The 19468-nt window shown below is 34.3% G+C and overlaps 1 protein-coding gene across 1 annotated transcript in view; it reads right to left on the bottom strand.

Annotated features, from left to right (window-relative positions):
• GTF2F2 (general transcription factor IIF subunit 2) overlaps positions 1-19468 on the bottom strand; it is a 155472-nt gene that overhangs the window by 24004 nt on the left and 112000 nt on the right. The window contains exon 6 of the mRNA XM_079137009.1: positions 8432-8531. Coding sequence (XP_078993135.1) covers positions 8432-8531 — 100 coding nt within the window. The remainder of the gene's footprint in view (positions 1-8431; positions 8532-19468) is intronic.

The raw sequence follows: 19468 nt of genomic DNA, 5'->3' as shown, positions 1-19468 counted from the left end.
AAAGAGTATTACTTTCTTTTGGCTGTATTAAAATGCATAGAGGACCTTGAGCATTTAAAATATAGTAACAGCAGAGCACAGAACTACCTTAGACAAGATCACAATGCTGAAAATAATGCAAATACATGACAAAGATTGCACTGTTGGAAAGGAATGAAATCCTGCCAGGCAGTCTCGAGATTTCCTGGGTGAGAATAGCATAAAAGAGAACATGATGGGCAGTTACAAAGGATTTAGAAGAACATAGGCTTACTCTAGGGTCCAAAAAAGGATAGAACAAAGAAGATTATGTTACTGGGGAGAAAGAAGGATGAGAGACCAGGATAAAACCCACGAATCCAAATATAAGGGTCTTTGGGGTGATACAGTGAATGATATCATGGAATGTGTTATGTGGTAAATATGTTAAGCTTTTCTTTGCTGACCAGTGACTACAACATTATCTGTTTTCCCTGTTCACTTAGTCTGAATCCTGACATACCCTTCTACTGTCACACTGTACTTAAATAGTATTGGACAACCTAGAAAGTGGATGGACCTGGTGAAAAGCAGGAAAAAGCCAAGTCTAGGGATGAATATAGGTCAAGTGCAGGATAAGAGAAATTTACCTTGGGATCTAGAAAACAGAAGTTAGAATCATACAGAGGAGAGATGGGAACTACTTATTCCCTTCCTAAGGGTTGGGTCGAATGTGGGATTTCATTTATTTTCAAAGCCTACGCTACTGGTCTCCAGGGAAGACAAGACAAAGTAGGAACCCAAAAGAAAAGCAAAGTTTAGCTTCTTTTCTTCCCCAACACAGAGCACTGAACCAGGGTCTCAGGAATGCTAGGCAGGAGTGCTACCACCAAGTTTTAGCCCCAGTCTTTTTTATTTTATTGTACGGTATTTTATTTTGAGGCAGGATGTCACTAAGTTGTCCAGGCTGGCCTTGAATATGCAATCCTCCTGACCCAGCTTCCAGGACCATGAGAATACAAGTGAGTGCCGGGTTAGGGTTTTGTACTCTTCATATGAAGTCATAAGCTACATGACACTGTCTCCACTCCCTTCTCCCAGCTTTAGTTTATGCTGAAAGAAGATGACAGATAAATTTCGAAAAAAGGAGTGATGGTATATTCAGTTTCTATCCTTAGGAGGCTCTTCCTTGGATAAAATGACTGGAGAAGCTGGGAAGATTAATAGGAAAAATGTTTTCAAAGAAACATGCTGGTAAAGCAAGAAGGCCCACTTCAAAGAGGTCAAGATGCAACATTCTAGTTGGCATTGGTGAGAAAAACTTTTAAAGGGTTTGTTATCAAGTTCCAAACCCAGAGTTAAGAGGGCTGGAATCAAAGGTAAAAATTCAGAATAAATTAGAAAGGAACTTTAAAATCATTACCAGAGATAATATCAGAAGTTAGATTAAGCTGTGATTAATAATGTTAATGAGTAAGAAGAAAATCACCAAATTTTACCTAGATTAAAAAAAAAATCTTGGTTTACATACTTTCAAATACAGTGACTGCACTGAATGTTGGTGCTTTCCTCCTTTAAATTAAAGGGGAAAGCAGAATAGAAATGTATACTAATCTTTCTATGTCAACCATGTTTAACAATGGCTCAATTCCTCGAAGTAGTGTGGCCTCTTTTCTACTGAACAAAAATTCTTAAAAGTGTAATAGCAAAGCCCTAACATATTTATCCTTACGTTTATTTTAAAATAACAAGAAATGGGCTAAAGTATAGCTCAGTGGTAGAGCACTTGCCTAGTATGTGCAAGGCCCCGAGTTCAATTCCTAGCACTATGAAAAACCCTACAAAACCCAAAACATCTATTTATTGTCTTTAGGACCTGTACTATGGGATAACTTATAGAAACTATTGTTTTAAAGCAAAACTGGTTAACTCTTTTTGATAATGTTTAAGGCAGGTTCATAATCCATATTCTTTTCTGTTGTATCAGGAAAGCAGTTCCAGTGTATGTGTAATTATAAAAAGGAATTTAAATGATTCCCATGATCATTAAATTAATAATACCTAATATGCTTAAGACAAAATTAAGGTCCCTGAAGTTAGCTTTTCTTTTTTTAAACTAAACAGTACAGAAGTAGCAATCTTAGTATTCTATTTAAACTTGGTACTGCAGGTAAGAGTGATTTATAAAAAAAAATAAGATAAATAATATGAACTAGATTACTTCAGAGAAGTCTGTAGTTCTGAGATAATGTTACTTCTGTTTATTAACTATTTTCCCTTGGGGCATTTTGTTTCTGACACACAGGTACTATAAAAAATAATACTCAAAGCAGTCAGATATCTAACTTGTTAGTAGCCAATACAAAAATTATTGATAGGTATTGAAACAAATAGCTTTTAAGTCATGGAAATTTTAATCACTGTTCTTCTATCTGTCCCTAATGACCACACATCACTATGCAGTCAATATTATAAAAATAAACTTCAATTCAGAAAGCACTTTAAGCTTCGCCTCCATAAATTTTTATAATCCAAAAATCTATCATACACAATTAATTTTACTTTTGCAACAAAAAACAAATTAGTCAAGACTAAAATTCAACCAAATGTTGAAAAACCATTGTGGATGTAGTATAGAGATGTTCAACTGTCATTACTGAAACCTTAATCACTGACTAAAATGATAAATGCCACCTACTACCAATTAAAATATTATAATTCAGATGTCTGTAAATTTTGAGACTGTTGTTTGCAGAAATACTTTGATTGCTATGTTAAGGCAGTCTCTGTGAAGGCTTTTATTTTAACTGCTGAAGTGAGCTTGACAGCCTCGGCTATCATGGTTTCACATTTTAAGTCCTTAAAAAGATAATTTCCCCTGCTCCCCTCTACCAATGCTTCAATTTCTGCTTAGTGTGTCATCATCATCTCTTGAGAGGAAATGATTTCTTTAGAATCAATAAATCCCTGGTATATAAATTCAAATGAACAAGTCACGTAGCATTCTTATACCATGTACTAAAATAGGCAAACAGTGCTGCAAAGCCTTTGATACATTCTTGAAGGCATTCATTTTAATCAGCAAAATTTAAAAAAAACACCCAAACTCAATAATCTTAGTTCTGAAGACTAAAACAGTTGGTTGTCACAATGAAGAAATAATTTGTTTTTTATGCATAAGGATAAATTTTATTTCTAGTTTCTGAGATTAATCTCAAGATTTCATGTAACAATTCTATTACTTTAATCAATCAGTTTTCTAGTTAAGTTTTTCTGGTTCTCTCTCACTTTCTGACCAAGGGCTAGAGAAAACATTGTTTTTTACACCCAGGAGCAGGGGATAGGGGTGATAACAAAGACAAGAAGATACTAATTCTTTTTAAAAATCCTATGTCTGGAGGAAAGAAACTTTCTGATCTTCTCTCTGATATCGGTATTAAACCCCATCCATTTCTCAACAGGAGATGGCAGATAGAACTGTAAAAAGTTCCTATCTCTTTGGATTAGTGGTTGTAAACTAGAGTTACCTAGGGAACTTTAAAAACCTTGAGATGGCTGGCTCCCACACTGGATCAAATAAATCAAACTCTGGAGGCATTTTCTTTTTTAAAGCCTCCTGGCTGATTCTACTAACCAGCCCATATTGAGAACCATTCTATCTAGAATGCAATGGAATTTTCATCTGCCAGATATAAAACCAGAACACACACACACACACACACACACACACCAATTGTGATTGAGAGATGGAGAGAGTCGAAAGGAATCTTGTAAATTAGCTTCCTTTAGTGTGTGTGTGGTACTGAGGATTGGACCCAGTGGTGCTTTACCCACTGAGCTACATCCCCAGCTTGAATACTTATTTCAAACTATGAAAGCTTTGTACCAGCAATAGTTAATATAACTTAAGGTACAATGTCACAAAGATTAAGGTCAATGTGCTAGTTATTTGTATCAAGCTTTCAGCTTCAGGCCTTGGTGGTTGTGGTGGCAGTGTTCTTCTGGCTACATTTCCAAGATTCCCTTACTAAGCTAGTGTTTTGTCAATGAGAGAATGAAAATCAGAGAAAGCGCGATTCTCTCCAGTAACCAGCCTCCTTTTCCTGGTTCCAACTCCAACCCTTCCACGTTGTATTCATAAACCATTTGTATTCAATTCCCTACACTGAATCCCTTTCTGCTTGAAATATCTAGAGCTATTTCTATTTCTAAGATAGACACACTGAATCATCTTTAAAGACAGGGAATGACAAGCCATATTTAAGACAGTATTGATAATTTCCATTTTAGAACAGCCAATCTCTTGTCAGATCTGATTCCCTTATCCTTGTTGCTACTTCATAATGATGACCAAGAGATCATTTTTGAAGCAAGAGAAATATCAGTTTTCCCAATTTTTGTTCACATGCATTTCCTTTATTGGTATTATCTACAGTTTCTTTGTGGAAATCTTTTTAAAGACATCTGGTTCATTTTTGAGACTGAGTTTAGTAACAGGTACTATAACCTGTATATCTCAGAATTCAGAACCAAACACAAAAAAACTAAAAACAAATAGAAATGTGTGGGTACCACAGCTAACTCCTCTGTGTTGTACAATTTCTACTCCTTTGTAAGAGCAGATTTAGGAAGTGCATAAGGATATACAGTCAATCCATGTGGTAAGTATTTTGAAAACTTTTGCCTTTAGTAGGTGAAAAACAAGAGAAATATAAGTTCTAATGTTTTCCCCTTACCCAATGGGTTCTCTTGGTAACCCTGCTTTGAAGATCCCATTTTTTTTTTCCCCCAAAGTTTGTTTTCACTACTTCAAAAGATGAGGAAAGGGGAATTTGGTGCTTAATGCTTGCAAAATGCAGGATTAAATAAATTTCTGAAGGCTGCTTCTTCTTCTTTTCCTTTCTATAGTGCTGGAGATCAAACCTAGGGTCTTCCACAGCCTAAGCACATGCTCTGCCACTGAGCTACAACCCTAGCCCTAAAGGTTCCCAATTTTTAATATATTAAAATATAGGTGTCAATTTTGAAGGGAGAAATATAATCAGAACCTGCAATTCTATTAACATTAAATCCCCACCACCTTAAGGTCTCTCACAAATCAGTGTCTCAGAATACTTACTCTGGAAGATGCTGACCTACATGAACTGGTTCTAGTTTCCAAAACATAATGAAAGCAAAGTCAAGGCCACAGAAATCTAATGAGTCATCTTCTCATAAAAGGAGGGTTTTCAGGGTAACACTTTCAAGGAAGGGGTGTTCTAAAAGATAAAGTTGACCATATAATTATTTTGGCCCAATGGATGCTTTCTGAATGGCAAGTATAATCCAAATAGTCTGTGAACTAAAGAGAAAATATTGAACTCAGTGCTTAGAATAATTCCAAGTACAAAGTAGGAGTTTATATATTTGTACAATTTCTATGTATATGCAAATTTCTCTATATGCCACAGGTGGGTGAAAAATTTTCTGGGTGTAATGCAAGGTGGCTTCTTTCTGGTCATTATAAGAATAGGGTTAGGGCTATGCCTCAGTGGTGGAGAGCTTGCCTAGCATGCACAAGGTCCTGGGTTTGATCCCCAACAATAAAAAAGGATATACTTTTTCACCCTCTCATTTTTTGTAGAAATCTGCTCATTTTTATCCTGAAAATTACATTCAAAGAACCACAAACCTTAAAATGAAACAATAGGCTTCACGTTTATATTTCTACTTTGCAAAACTTTGGAAATATGTCAACATTCTATTAAGCTTAAAAGTTTTCATTAAAAATCTTGATTATGCAACCTCTAAATCATTCCTGCTGAACTACATTACCACTCAGTCTTTTAAAAATCAATGTATGTTTCTGATATACAAGAAAAGTTTCATATGCTTTCTACAGTAGATATTATAATACCAAAAATGTTTTCAAAGGTGTGCAGGAACTTCCACCCATTCTGATACCCTCCCATAGAAAACAATTACTAAACATTTATTCAAATGCAATGTAAAATATTATAGTCAATTTTTTATTTTATGTAAATGAAATCTTAATCAAAGGTTATTATGTGACTCGACTATGACTCTTGTACTCTGACAACCTTCACAAAGGTTCGTGCCTTGAAATAAAATATCAACATTTAAAAGTCTTTATATTCTGATAAGGAGTGCAGAATACAAAGCATTTGTACTTTTTTACATTTGTTGAGAGAAGGCAAATCTTAGACAGCTATAGTAGGGTGCCAGCCTGGCCATAACACTCTTCAAACCTTAGCCTTTCCCCTTTGTATCCAAACAGAACTTTCCTGCTCATGATAACAAGTCAGATAATCAATGCTCACTGTGACAATTCCAATAACTCAAAAAAGGTTTTATAAAGAGGAAAATTAGGATAAAATCACTCTAGTTCCTACCACCCAAAACCAATGACAAGATATGTCACTAATCTCCAATTTTGGGTATTTGTTTCTGGGTTTTTTCTATCTCAAACAACACAGAGGTACATTACTAAACATACATTTTGGGGCATGTGTTTTACTGTGATAAATTCCTACACACAAGATTGCCAGGTCAAAGGACAACTCCTTCTAAATAGTGCTTTTGACACACATTACCAAAATTCCTTCCAGAAAGGTTACATCTCTTTACAGTCTATGGAAAGTGCCATCTATTGTGTCCTTTGTGTGACCAAAATATATGAGTAGAAACTGTATACAGAAGACTGGTCCATAAGAGAAGAGAAGCAGAGTCAAAAGTTATAGGAAAAGCACATCAGTGAAGAAGAAAGACAAAAAACACCTACATTGTTTTACTTTTTTATTTCCACTTAACTCTAGGAAATTATATGTACAATTATGCCCAGGATAGCGACATTTCAGTCAACAAAACACCAAGTATATGACAATACCACCATACAGCCTAGAGATGCAGCAGGCTATACCATCGAGGTCTATGTAGTGCCCTCTATGATGTCTGCAAAATGATGAAACTGCCAACTAACACACTTCTCAAAACATATCCCAATCAGACACTGCATGACTGTGGACCCAACTAAGAGTAGAAAAGACAAAAGACAACAAAGAAGCAGACTTTTATCTACACTCAACAGAAAAGTATCTTCGTGGTATTACCGAAACTACTTGTCTTCCCTTACCTTCCTGGTTTTCTTTAGTCTTCTTTTCCCTTAAAGCCTAACAAAAAGCTGTGCAGCTGTACGATGGACTGCCTTGTTTAAGCCAATCAGTGCAGCAAATTTTAAAACATCTGAATGTCTCTAGAAGGGGTGGGTATACATAGTTCTTATAGTCCCTAGCATTTGCCTTCTTAAGCCTCAGTCTTCTGCTCAGTTATATGCCTGTTTAGCCCTGGAAGGCTTTGCTATCTATCATGCAAATTAACTACTAGAAACTTAAATACCATAAAGACAGTGTTGGCAGACACTGTTCTGTGGCACTTAATAAGTCTGGATACTTAAGACCAGTTTTAAAAGAGGTTTTCATTCTTCCTATGCTTAGTATCAAAAGGAATCTTAAGCAGCAAAGTAGGACACAAGAGTTCAACTGTTATCTGCAACTTGGGCTTCATTACATTACTTCTTGCATCACAGGAACTTCAACCCCCAAAACCCTTAGTCCTTTTTAGCACCGTTTATATCCTGTGGCAATAATCATGGTAGTTTATAGAGTTTGGTTCCTAAGCCAGACTGCCTGGGTTGAACATCTGGACTGGTCAACAACTGCATGACCTCAGGTAAGTTAACCTCTTTGAGTCTCAATTACCTCAAAAGTAAGCTGAGAATAATAGTGGTAGTCACTTCATAGGGTAGGTATGTGTCACTAGTTATGAAGCACTCAGAACAGTAAACGCCATATAATATGCCAGTATACATAATATGTAGACCATATATATGTATGTTATGTATAAGATGTATAAAATATACTTTAATAAAATATTAAATATACTTTAATAAAAAGGTTGAAAAACATATAGCAGTCCTGCCTTTGCACAGTTGTGAGAGTAAAAATATCTCTGAAAGCTGAAAGTGAGCAAAATGATGTTAATTATCATTGAGAAAAAATACTATTGTTCTAGGACCTTCTAAAATTTCATAATGATTTTAATCTTTTAAGAAACATTGATAGATAATACTTGTACACATTTGTTAGACCTTTACTTTTTTTTGATCAATACATTAAAATCTCATATGGTCAGTGATAAAGGTATAGACAAATGGGAAAAAGCAAAACTAATAAAAACTTATCAAGAATAGTTTGAACAGTAGGTGCCTTCTTAAGGTATGGCTTATGATGTAGAGCAAGCATGTTTTCTATGCTTATTGGCAAATTGTCATGTTCCTTACTATGAATGGATTAGGTATGCAAGCACCTGAGGGTAAGGTTCATGACTGATGAGTCCTTTCAAAACCTAAGAATCTATAATACAGAAAAGAGTAAAGATATAACACTGAATGAAGAGAGACATGCAGAAAACTTACATTATATTGATGATTAGCAACAGGTTTATAATTTGTTGTTACAACTTTCTCCAGTTGTTGAGATAGTCTTACAGGTTTGGAAGATTCTTCTATTTGCAATCTGAAAAACAGAAGGCATTAATATACTAACTTGTTTAGAAGAATGAAACCTGAAGACTTATTTCTGTAATTCTTATTCAATAAATACCAATTAATATATAAACTTCAGAATATTATAATACCCTTACTAGAACACTCAAAAACCACATTGAAAATATGACTGTAATGTTTAGCTATAAGCTAAACATAGATTACCTCAATATATTCTATAACTTACTTCTAATCCTATATCGTACAGGCAAACCTTAACTACTAAAACCCAGAAACCAATCAGCTGAAAACTTCTGAAAACCAACCAACCAACCAACCAACCAACCCCACAAGTAAAAATAAACTATACAAACTAAAATTAATCAAGTTGCTAATTCAAAATTTCCATTTATCTAATAAGAAATAAAGGTAAACAAAATTGAATGCATCAGAACTAGTACATCTAGTGACTAGTAATTACCTCATTGGCTAGTGCAGATACAGAACATTTCAGTCATCATAGACTTCTATTAGACAGGAGTAGTCTAAAACTATTACAGGACTCCACACAAATTAAATTAAATTTTCTTTGGGAAAACAGTCATAAAATACACACCTGACACCATGTATAACATATTACAAAACACAATACCTGACCATTACATACATCTTCAAGTAGCAGACACAGGATTTTGTTTGTATTAAACGTGGCATGACACATTCAACTGTTTATTTCTTACTTAAAAAGTTAGATTAATTCATTTGGTGTTCAGCACAGTAAATCCAAAACACATTTAAGGGGAGAAAAGTGCAGTTTTTTAAAGAAACAAAAGGTATAATTGTATCCTTAATGTCTTATCAGCAGTGTATCAGAATATAAATATGTAGTATATTTAAGAAAATTGACTGCCATATGTAGCTAATTTGTAATTAAAGTGCAAGAGTGAAATAAAAGTAATTTTGTACAAAACCCTTTAAGTCATTTACAGATCATCCTTGAAAGAACTATTGAAAAGTTATTTTAGTACAAAGGAAAATAGACCCAAAAGGAAAGAGTGGGATGCAATGGTCACAGCAAGAAAATTGAAAAATGTGTTAGAAAACTGCCTACTTAATAAAAACAAAAACAAGTCAGCTTTTTAATTAACATGAAAGATGGGAAGGAAGAGATCAGTATTAATGCATTTTAAGATTTCTGTATGTTTTCTAAATTTTCTGCAATAAGCATCTATTACTTTTATAATTAAAAAGGAAGCATACTTAATAAATATGAAATGCCATCATTTTTTGGATGTTTAATTTGAAAGTCATAAAAATGTTGGTCATTTAAAAGTAATACATGCTCAGTATTGTACATTATATTAGACTCAGACTTTAAATTCTTGGTTCAACAGAATAGGAACTAAAACTAATTTTCATTTTAAATTCAAAAACACACCTTGAAATACAAAAGGTACCTATTTTATAATATTCTTATTAAATATAGAAGAAGATAATTCATCTTAGATGAAGATAATTCTCTACTGTTTATTTTTAGATTTATAACAGCAAAATATTGAGATATTCAATGTCTACCAACTATTTTTTATATATGAAATCTACAATATTATTAGGTATTATATGTTTAACATGATCCCCAAATTCAGTATACTTATTTCTGTATGGAAATGTAAATATTTAAATTCAGCCATTTATAAATCCATACTTACCCTTTAAATACATAAAATTATTTATTTTATAAAACATTAACAAAAATACTCTGTAAATACCTTGAGAAATTTACTGGGTATGTAACCATAAATACTGAGTACAATGTTACTTTGCCTTTTGTGTGTCACATATACTTCCTAAGAGTATGGACTAAGTTTCCTTAAAATGGAGAAAGTACTAAATAGTCTAGAAGGGAGACTATGTAAAACTCCATCATGTATATATATCACATTTTCTTTATCCATTCGTCTACCATGGGAACCTAGGCTTGTATAAGGAGTCTCTTTGATGGCCATCATCACCAAGTGTCTACTGGGTACTTAGGTGCCAGGCACTGGGTTAGATAGAGGCTGGGTAGATATAGCAGTGAAGACTTGTTCTAGTGGAAAACAAAATTCAATAATACTATAACTGCCACACTGAGGGCAGGTGGGTAGTATTAGGACAACTGACTACATGATTATATGAAGCAAAGATTAAGCCCAAGGTGTGAGGGTAAAGTAGGGTAGGAATGCTCAGGCTTTTAAGAAGTGAGGCAAAAAAATAAGGTGTAAGCTGGGAGTGGTGGCACATGCCTGTAATCCCAGCAGTTTGGGAGGCTGAGACAGAAGGATCATGAGTTCAAAGTCAGCCTCAGCATTGGTGAGGCCCTAAGCAACTCAGTGAGACTCAGTGAGACCTTGTCTCTAAATAAAATACAAAATAGTTCAATCTCCAGTGCTCCCCACCCCCTGCCAAAAAAAAAAAAAAAAGGATAAGGTCTAATGACTTGTCCAAGAGATAAACATTTAGAAAGAGAAGAGTGGTTAAAGAAAGATATGTTTACAAAGTACTGGGAGAACTAAGCATGTGTAACTCCTTGGCAAAAACAAACAACCCAAAAAACTAAATGGCCTGCTTCTGAACATACCTCATTGTATTCTAACTTTAGCCCAATCCCTAGTGCAATCAGTTCTCAGGGGTTTGGCCTCTTTAAATAGTAATCTGTTATGCTGCTACCAAATTACCTTCCCTGTTTCAATCATCTCACTCCATGATTTGGTCTTAGGAGACACTCAAGGAGGTAGAGGTAGGCACTAACTCCTTCCATCTGCATTAAATGATTGTTTCCATTACTTCACACAATTTCAAAGTCCCTCAGGACTTCAATTTGTTTAAAAAAGTGCTTCTTTATAAGCAGCAGCTTATTCTTGTCATACATTACACTCAAATTTATTTGTAGCCACGGCATCCTGATTCAGGTTCATGTGGCATATTTTCCTTTATAGAAAAACTCTTCAACAATTCTAAAAGGCAGTTTCACTATCCAGAATGCAATGATACATTTATCCTCAAAGTATTTAATTTTTTAAATAAAGGAAAACAAAGACCATGGTTTTAAAATAAAGAGCTGATATAAAAATTCAACCTATTATACTTTAAAAAGGTCAACACCAAGGGTTTTGTTTTAATAAAAGAGGACATCTTATGATTATAAGCTCAAAAAGTTAGATACTGAAAATAGTCATTTTTCAAGAACCAAATCTTAAAATACTTTAATTAACCTTGACTGGTTTAAAATAATTTAGCAGGTTCCTTATTTAACACTAAATAATTCATTTAACATTGTCTCATGAAGTGTCAGAACAATTTGCAACTCCATTTCATCAATAAACAATGTACTAAATTAAACATTATTGACTTTGACAGCCTTTCAAAGTCACAAGAAGGTTTACCTGGGTTTATCAAAATAATATAATTTGGAACTATTTGGTTTGCAAAGCAGAACAGCCAAAGCATACTTTGAGGTGCCAGGCTGAACTGCAAGCAAGCTAAGAGCCTCAATCTACTGACTACTTTTAAAAATTAGTTTTAACTTTTTCAGAAAATTTAAAAATATGATGCTATTTTCAAGAAACAGTAATAGAAATGCAATGTTCTGTGGTCACTTTGCTTTACAAGATTTCAAATCTTTTAAAAAACTTTTTGGTGCTGATTCTTAGCACCATTACAGGATAATTCATAATGTACATACATATTCACAGACTATTAGGACTAACCGTATTTTTTTTCACATTTCCCATATTTGTAGACAAAGTGTTTGGAAATGTACATCTATAAGATTGCTGCTGTGGCACTCATAAATCATACTTATTTTGTCCAAGCATAGGTTTTTAAGCATTAACAAATAGGTTTGAACATGTATGCATTCTAATGAAATACAACTCCATTTCTTTTATAAAAATCTTAATTTCAAATTTTAGATAACTGAGAAATATTCTTGAAAGTTCAAGTTGGTGAAGTTTGAAAATAGTGCCTAAATTATTTGCCTGAGTTGTAACATCTGAGAGACACTAAACACCTGAGAGAAAATTATAGTTGTCTTATAGCATAATTTATATTCAGGAAGCTTAACTTTAATCAGAAAATTTTAAAGCAAGGAAGTAACCAGATTTGTGTTTTAAAAATATTCCTCTGACCACTGTTTGCAGAATGGTGTGGCGCAAACATGGAGCTGAGAAACTAGAAAAGGTACTGTCTTAATCCAGAGGTTAGATAATACTCAGTTGGATGAGGGTGATGCTAAAGAGGTAAAAGTCAAGTTTAGCAAATTAGGAAAATATTTTGAAGACAGATTCCATAGAAATTGATGCCCAACTGAACCAGAGAACAAAAGAAGAAGAAAGGCAGTAAGAATAAGCAAGTTTGGATTTCTGGCTTGAGCAACTATAACCTAAGAAGTGTAAGACTGTCACTGTCACTAAGAAGTGTAACACTGTCACTGTAAAACTGTTCCTGATAGTATTCACATTATTAGAAAATCTGTATATGAGATACTCCATTTATCCCTTCTACTACAGTAGAAAATAAAATAACTGAAAAATTAACACCTTCTGTCTTAAATTCTTAATCAGCAAGTTTTACATAAAGATACGAGTTATTCTCTATGCTTCACATTTAAGATTAACATAGATTCAAACACCTAATATAGAATGGCACCAAGAGTAACTCATTTCTCTGGACAAGAAATAATGACTAATAATTACTATCACTGTATAACTTGGGTCTATATAAAATCATTTAGCTTTGTTACTATTTTAAGGGAATAGTCAAAATCAACTTCACTGAATTCTGAGTTTAAGATTATTATTTAAAGAGTCAGTGGTTGGATGCAGTGGTGCATGTCTGTTATCTTGGGGTCTTGGGGACGCTGAGGCAAGAGGATGACAGGTCTCAGCAACTTAGCAAGATCTTGTCTCAAAATAAAATTATTTTTTATTTTAAAGAATTGAGATGTAACTCAGTGGTAAAGCAACTCTGAGCTCAATCCGCAGTATCAGAAAATAAAATAAAATTAAAATTAAATAAAATAAATAAAAACAGAGTATCATCTCCTATTCCCATCAAAGAGAAAGTTCACAGGCCATGTGACTAAGAGCCGAAAGACCAACAAACAGAAGACAGACACAATAGATGTTTACAAAGCACTATGTTCTGGAAACTATGTTAAGAGCTGAATCACCCCAATCTTACTTTTTCCCCATAATGAAGTCAACAGCAGAATTGGAATTAAGATCTTCATTCTATATGGTCTCATATAACAGAATAGTCAACATAATAGAATAAAGCCTCTAATTAAAATCCCATGAAACTTAGTTCAAAATAAGTAATTCTTCTTGACAGTTATCACTTGCCAACAACTGATCTATTCTCTCTCTCTCTCTCTCTCTCTCACACACACACACAAAGCAAGAGTACATTCTCCTTTATAACACACCCACTCCCACACATACATCCACACAAAAGATGCCTATTAAGTCAATGTCACTAGTCATTAGGATATAATCATGGCCCATAATCACTCTTATCAAAATTATTTAAAGGTATTCTTATTGTTATGCTTTATTAAGAGTTATACTGGAAATTTAATTTTTAAATTATTTGGCATATTTCAAAAATATAAAATTAATGTTTAAAAAATGACAGTAGCATATACATCCCTCAAATATTTTAGAAGATGAACACTGTTAAAACCTAACAAAATGGGAAAATGCCAAATTATGGCTCTAAGTTGTTGGCAGATCTGGGAAGTGAAGTCTACAAATTTTAGCTAATACTCATTGGCAAGAACAGTGTTTCTTATATCACAGCAACTCAATAAATATTTGTTGAGCAAATAAGTAAAGAACACCTTTATTGGAGAATTAGATCATAAAGGAAAATGCCAAATACCATATTAACAAATACCATAATAATGTCTGATTTTATACACATAGATGATTTTCATGCCTAAGTAGAAACCCTTATGCAATACTTTGATAATCTGGTTATCAGCAACAGAATTAAACAACTTCAAACAACACTGAACAACAAATGTTTCCACTAGCAATTGCAAATGTAGGAGTTATTTCGTAATGTAATTATCATTTTAGCATTCATCTATCACTTATGCTACATTTGACTGCAATCTTTATGTTATTCTTAAAATGACAGGTTTTACAAAAGAGTGGGTATTTTCTTAAAATTTAGATTTCATTTTTGAAAGGGAAAGAATGAAGCAATGAATGGAGGTAACCTGTGCCTCCCAAGGGAGAGATGGAGGCCGACATTTGCAGGGTGAAAGAAAAAAGTCTAATAGCACCACACACTATGACCTGTCAGGTAACAAACAAGAAGTTCTAGAAAAAGGTGCAGTTTGGGAATAGGTGGACAGAAGGGTGAGGTAATAAAATAACCAAGTGAAGGCTGAGCTGATTTACAAATATGAAAAAATTCTCAAGCAGCCTAGTTTTAAGACAGAATACTTTTAGGAGGTTCAAAATCTGGGGAGTAGGACAAAGAGAGCTTCTCAGAGGGACCACAATAGTAAATACTTGTCAGACTATTAGAACGTGGATCTGAGTGGTAATGGAGAATTTTAGGGATTGCAGTTGATTAGTAATTGAATTACATATCCTTATCTGAAAGGCCTACTGGAAGGATTACATTGCACATATCATATTTCCTAGATGAGTATTTCACAAATAATTTGTAAGCTTTGTGAAAGTGCAGCCCTTTTCATATGCCTAGGTTCCAGAATAGGCATGGTGATAATATGCCAACATTCAGATTTCACATAGAAGACAAGAGATACTTAAGGTGTTGATATTAACTTTTCACTCTCAAGAAAAGACATAATAGAGGAGAAGACTGCATCCCATATGTGTGTATATAAATTAATTAAAATAAATAAAATTTAAAATTCAGTGTCTCAGACACACTAACCACAATGAAGTGCATAGAGCCACATGTGGCTAGCGGTCACTATTGTGGATAACATACATACTTCTATCATTACAGAATGTCTACTGAATAGTGCAGGACAATGTGTACAATAGTGTGTCAAGTTAAGCAGAAGGCAAGAGTAAGAGGTGAGGCTCTGGGGGACTGGAAACAGGGCATAGGCTCCACCTCAGGAAGCTACAGTGCTCTGCTACATCTGACTACTATTCTGCAGAAATGTAGGCATGCTCTTACAAAATTGTTTTACTCAAGAAAGTGCAAAAGAATCAGATTTTTATGTGAAATCACCAGACATTGCCAAATCACTCAATTAAGAAAATGGGCAACCCTCTCACCCAAAACAAATGAAAAAAATCCCTTCAAAACCCAAAATACCCTACACTAGCTATACTAGGCCACCAGTTAGCAGCCCTCTAATCTGTGTATCTATATCCCATAGTGCTTTTTTTTTTTTTAAAGCAAAGCAATAACAAAGACTTATTACTAGAAGTAGCAAAATCACAACAAGTGGGAAAATCCCACCAAGTTCAAAACTACAGTTTTACTGAAGGAAGGGCAAGTCCTTTGACCTGCATTCACATGTGCCCATCCTGAGGGACAACCCATGAACTGGCTGATGAACTTAGAGGACTGTATTCCCTCTGGTGCTCAAACTAAGAATAAAAAAAAAAAAGAAAAAAAAAAATCTCCCTTTGTATAACAGAAAATATATAACTTTTGGTTTATAAAACAGGGAACCTCATATTATTCAACCATTTAGACAGAATACTGAGTTAAATTCTGCATGAAAATAAAATAATTCAAATCACTAAGTTCTAGCATAATCAAGACTTGCCCATGATCACACAGCCTGTCAGAGATGGGGAGGGTGGTTTAAGATTCCAAATCATGCTGGTGCCACTTGCTTATAGTCCCAGGTACTTGTGAGACTGAGGCAGGAGGACGGCTTGAATCCAGGAGTTCAAGGCCTGACTGGGTGACACAGTGAGGCCCCATCTCAAAACAAACTAAAGAAAAAAAGATTCCTTTTTTTTCCCCAGTGCTTATCTACTAATCATAATTCACCATAATATAATGAAACAAGTCAGATATGTTTTTGAGTTTGGCAAATATATACTAGCTCTATTTTAAATATTTATATATTTTTTAAGAAAACACATGAAGCCCAAAATATGTATGCTTCTTACATTAGTTAGTAAGGTGCTTACAAGGGGCCTACCATCAGCAAAGGAATGATGATTCACACTGGACTTTCTTTAATCCTAGACTAGTGTTAGAAACAACCGCCACCCTCAAGTTTTTGGTATGTGTAGAGTAAGGTAAATAAATGACAGCTAGTGTAATGGAGATTTCTGGTATCTTATTTCTATTGTTTTTAATTACTGCCTAGCTTCTGGTTTTCAACACTCTAAGATCCTCTGTCCTTGATCTGATTTTCACTTCTCTAGGAGGAGAACACCAGCAGCAGTCACCTGTTGACAACAAAGAAACTTCACTAAACGTTTAGTCTTAAATACAAGGATCTTTCCTCACGGTCTAAATATTTTTACTATTTTATGTAACTGCCTTTTCTCTTATATTCTTTCCTTACGTAATCTATTTACCATCTTGGACTTGACAGTATGTTCAGTGGCTAGCTTTACCTTAAGCTGAAGCATTACTTCCAAGTCACCAGCACTTTGGTGCAATGCAAGCATTGCAGGGCCCAAACTGCAGAGGGAAGGGGAAGGCAGCACACCTAACCACAGTTCTTAGGACGTGTTCTTAGCAACAGGTCACCCAAGATTTACACCGCTTCTTCAAATAATTACAAATTTTGATTGTCTGCAATCTACCCATTGCAATATTTTTTTCATTAGTTCAAGTTAGGCATGATTTCTCATTACCCATGAATGCAGACTGCTATTCATTCTGGAAAGTCTGGATCTGCAGGTAAAATGCATGTGTGTGATAATGGGGAAGGGAAAGGAAGAATATGGATAGCATTTGATGGAAAGAATCTTTTACTGCTATGTTTCCTCTGTTAACTGCACACTCTCGTTACTTTTTTTTTTTTTTTTTTCATACTGGGAATTGAACTCAGGAACACTCTATCTCTGAGTCATATCCCCAGCCCTATTTTGTATTTTATTTAGAGACAAGGTTTCACAGAGTTGCTTTAGCAACTCACTTTTGCTGAGGCTGGCTTTGAACTTTCCATCCTCCTGCCTCAGCCTCCAGAGCAGCTGAGATTACAGGCATGCCCGGCTCTAGTTGCTATTTCATTATAAGGAAAACGTAGAAACATGAGGGGAAAAAAAGTTGAGCTCATCTGGGACCATTTATTGTTCCTCAAAACATGACCAAGTAGCGACTCTTTCTCTCCTGGAAATGAAATTACCTTAAATTCCAGTGGATGATGAATGACAAAACACTTGAATTTCATTGTTGAAGAACTTTTCATTTTACTTCCCTTTTCCAAACTCCAACAAAAGTAAAATGTTTAAATAATTTGGTATGGTTCCAGAAGTAAGGGTAAAAGCACTTCTAACAAAAAGTCCAGTAATACTTACAACTCACTATTAAAGGGAGCAAAAAAGGACAGCTTTGGAATTAAGATTCATGCTGATAATTTCACATTTTATAAGTACTGCACGCTAACCGATTGCACCACTGGAGCTCCAATAATTTCACATTTTAAAAAAATCAAACACTAAAGTAAATTTACAGCATACAGAACGACCTTGAATAATGCTTAGAATAAAATAAGGTACCATAGCATGACATGTCAAAGTCTGCAACTCCACTCTGGTTTTAAGTTTCAGTAAACCACTAGATGTGACACTGGTCAAATGAGTCAACTTCTCTAACATCTTGGTGCCCTCAAGGAAAAAAAAGGTTAATATTAGAAATAAATGAAATACAAACAGAGAAACAAGATGTACCCCATTTGTTTACAATAAAAATAAATTTTAAAAAATACATAGGAAAAAAAGAAGTAAGTGAAATAGTCTCTATAAATCAACTACTGGATGGCCTGTCCCATATATATTCAGTATATTTTAGCTATTACTGTACTTGTTATCACTTGTCCTGATACTCATACTGAACAGAAATGTATGGGAGTTATTTGAATAAACACTCCTTTTAATAATAATCTGGTTCACACAATAGGAGAACCAAGACTTACAGAATCTGTGTGTTCATTCTTTATTCTGTTAGAGGATATTTGGCTATAAAAACTATCACCGTTGATATTTCCAAAGTTAATTTTTTTAAGCACCACACAGTCACAGGTAAAACATGCAATGCTCATGAAGTGCTAATCAGAACTAATAATTTAATCACAGCACCAAAAGACAAAAATATGTTAGCTTACAGTTTGGGGTAATTATTTTATCTTTTTTTTTGGTACTGAGATTTAAACCCAGGGCATGTTAAGCAAGAACTCCAGTATTAAGCTACATCTCTAAATCTTTCTTAAGACAGTCTCACTGAACTGTCCAGGATGGTCTCAAAGTTGCAATCCTCCTGCCTCCTGAGTTGTTGGGATTATAGTGCTACCACACATGGCTACTTATATTTCTGATTCAAAAAATTCACTGGACTTTAAATATAAGCAGAAATTTTTAAATTTAATTCTTCCAGGCACTTAAATCAATTCCTGATTCTGATATGCCTTTCAACTAACAGTGACAAGAATGTATGTCTAAGTTCAATAAAAGTAAAAATGTGTATTTGAGTGGAATAGTTCCTTGAATTATACAGATTACTCATGATAACCATTTTTAAACAGCTAGTCTCAAAAATCATTTTTCCCCATCTTCCTTGACATATTAAAGTATGATTCAAGGTTATGTAATTTTCTTCACAGGAGACAGGGTCACCTTCAAAAGAACTGCATAATGGATGAAACTGAATAAAGTTATTTCTGCCCAGCTGTTTATCATGAGTATCTATCTCTTTTACTTTGGCTAGTTTCCCCATTTTTACCTCCTTGACCTTTTTAGTTGATTT

This window comes from Sciurus vulgaris, assembly GCF_902686455.1.
Source record: "Sciurus vulgaris genome assembly, chromosome: 4".
NCBI lineage: Eukaryota > Metazoa > Chordata > Mammalia > Rodentia > Sciuridae > Sciurus > Sciurus vulgaris.
The sequence above is the reverse complement of the archived record's forward strand: the minus strand, read 5'-3'. Positions and strand labels throughout refer to the sequence as shown.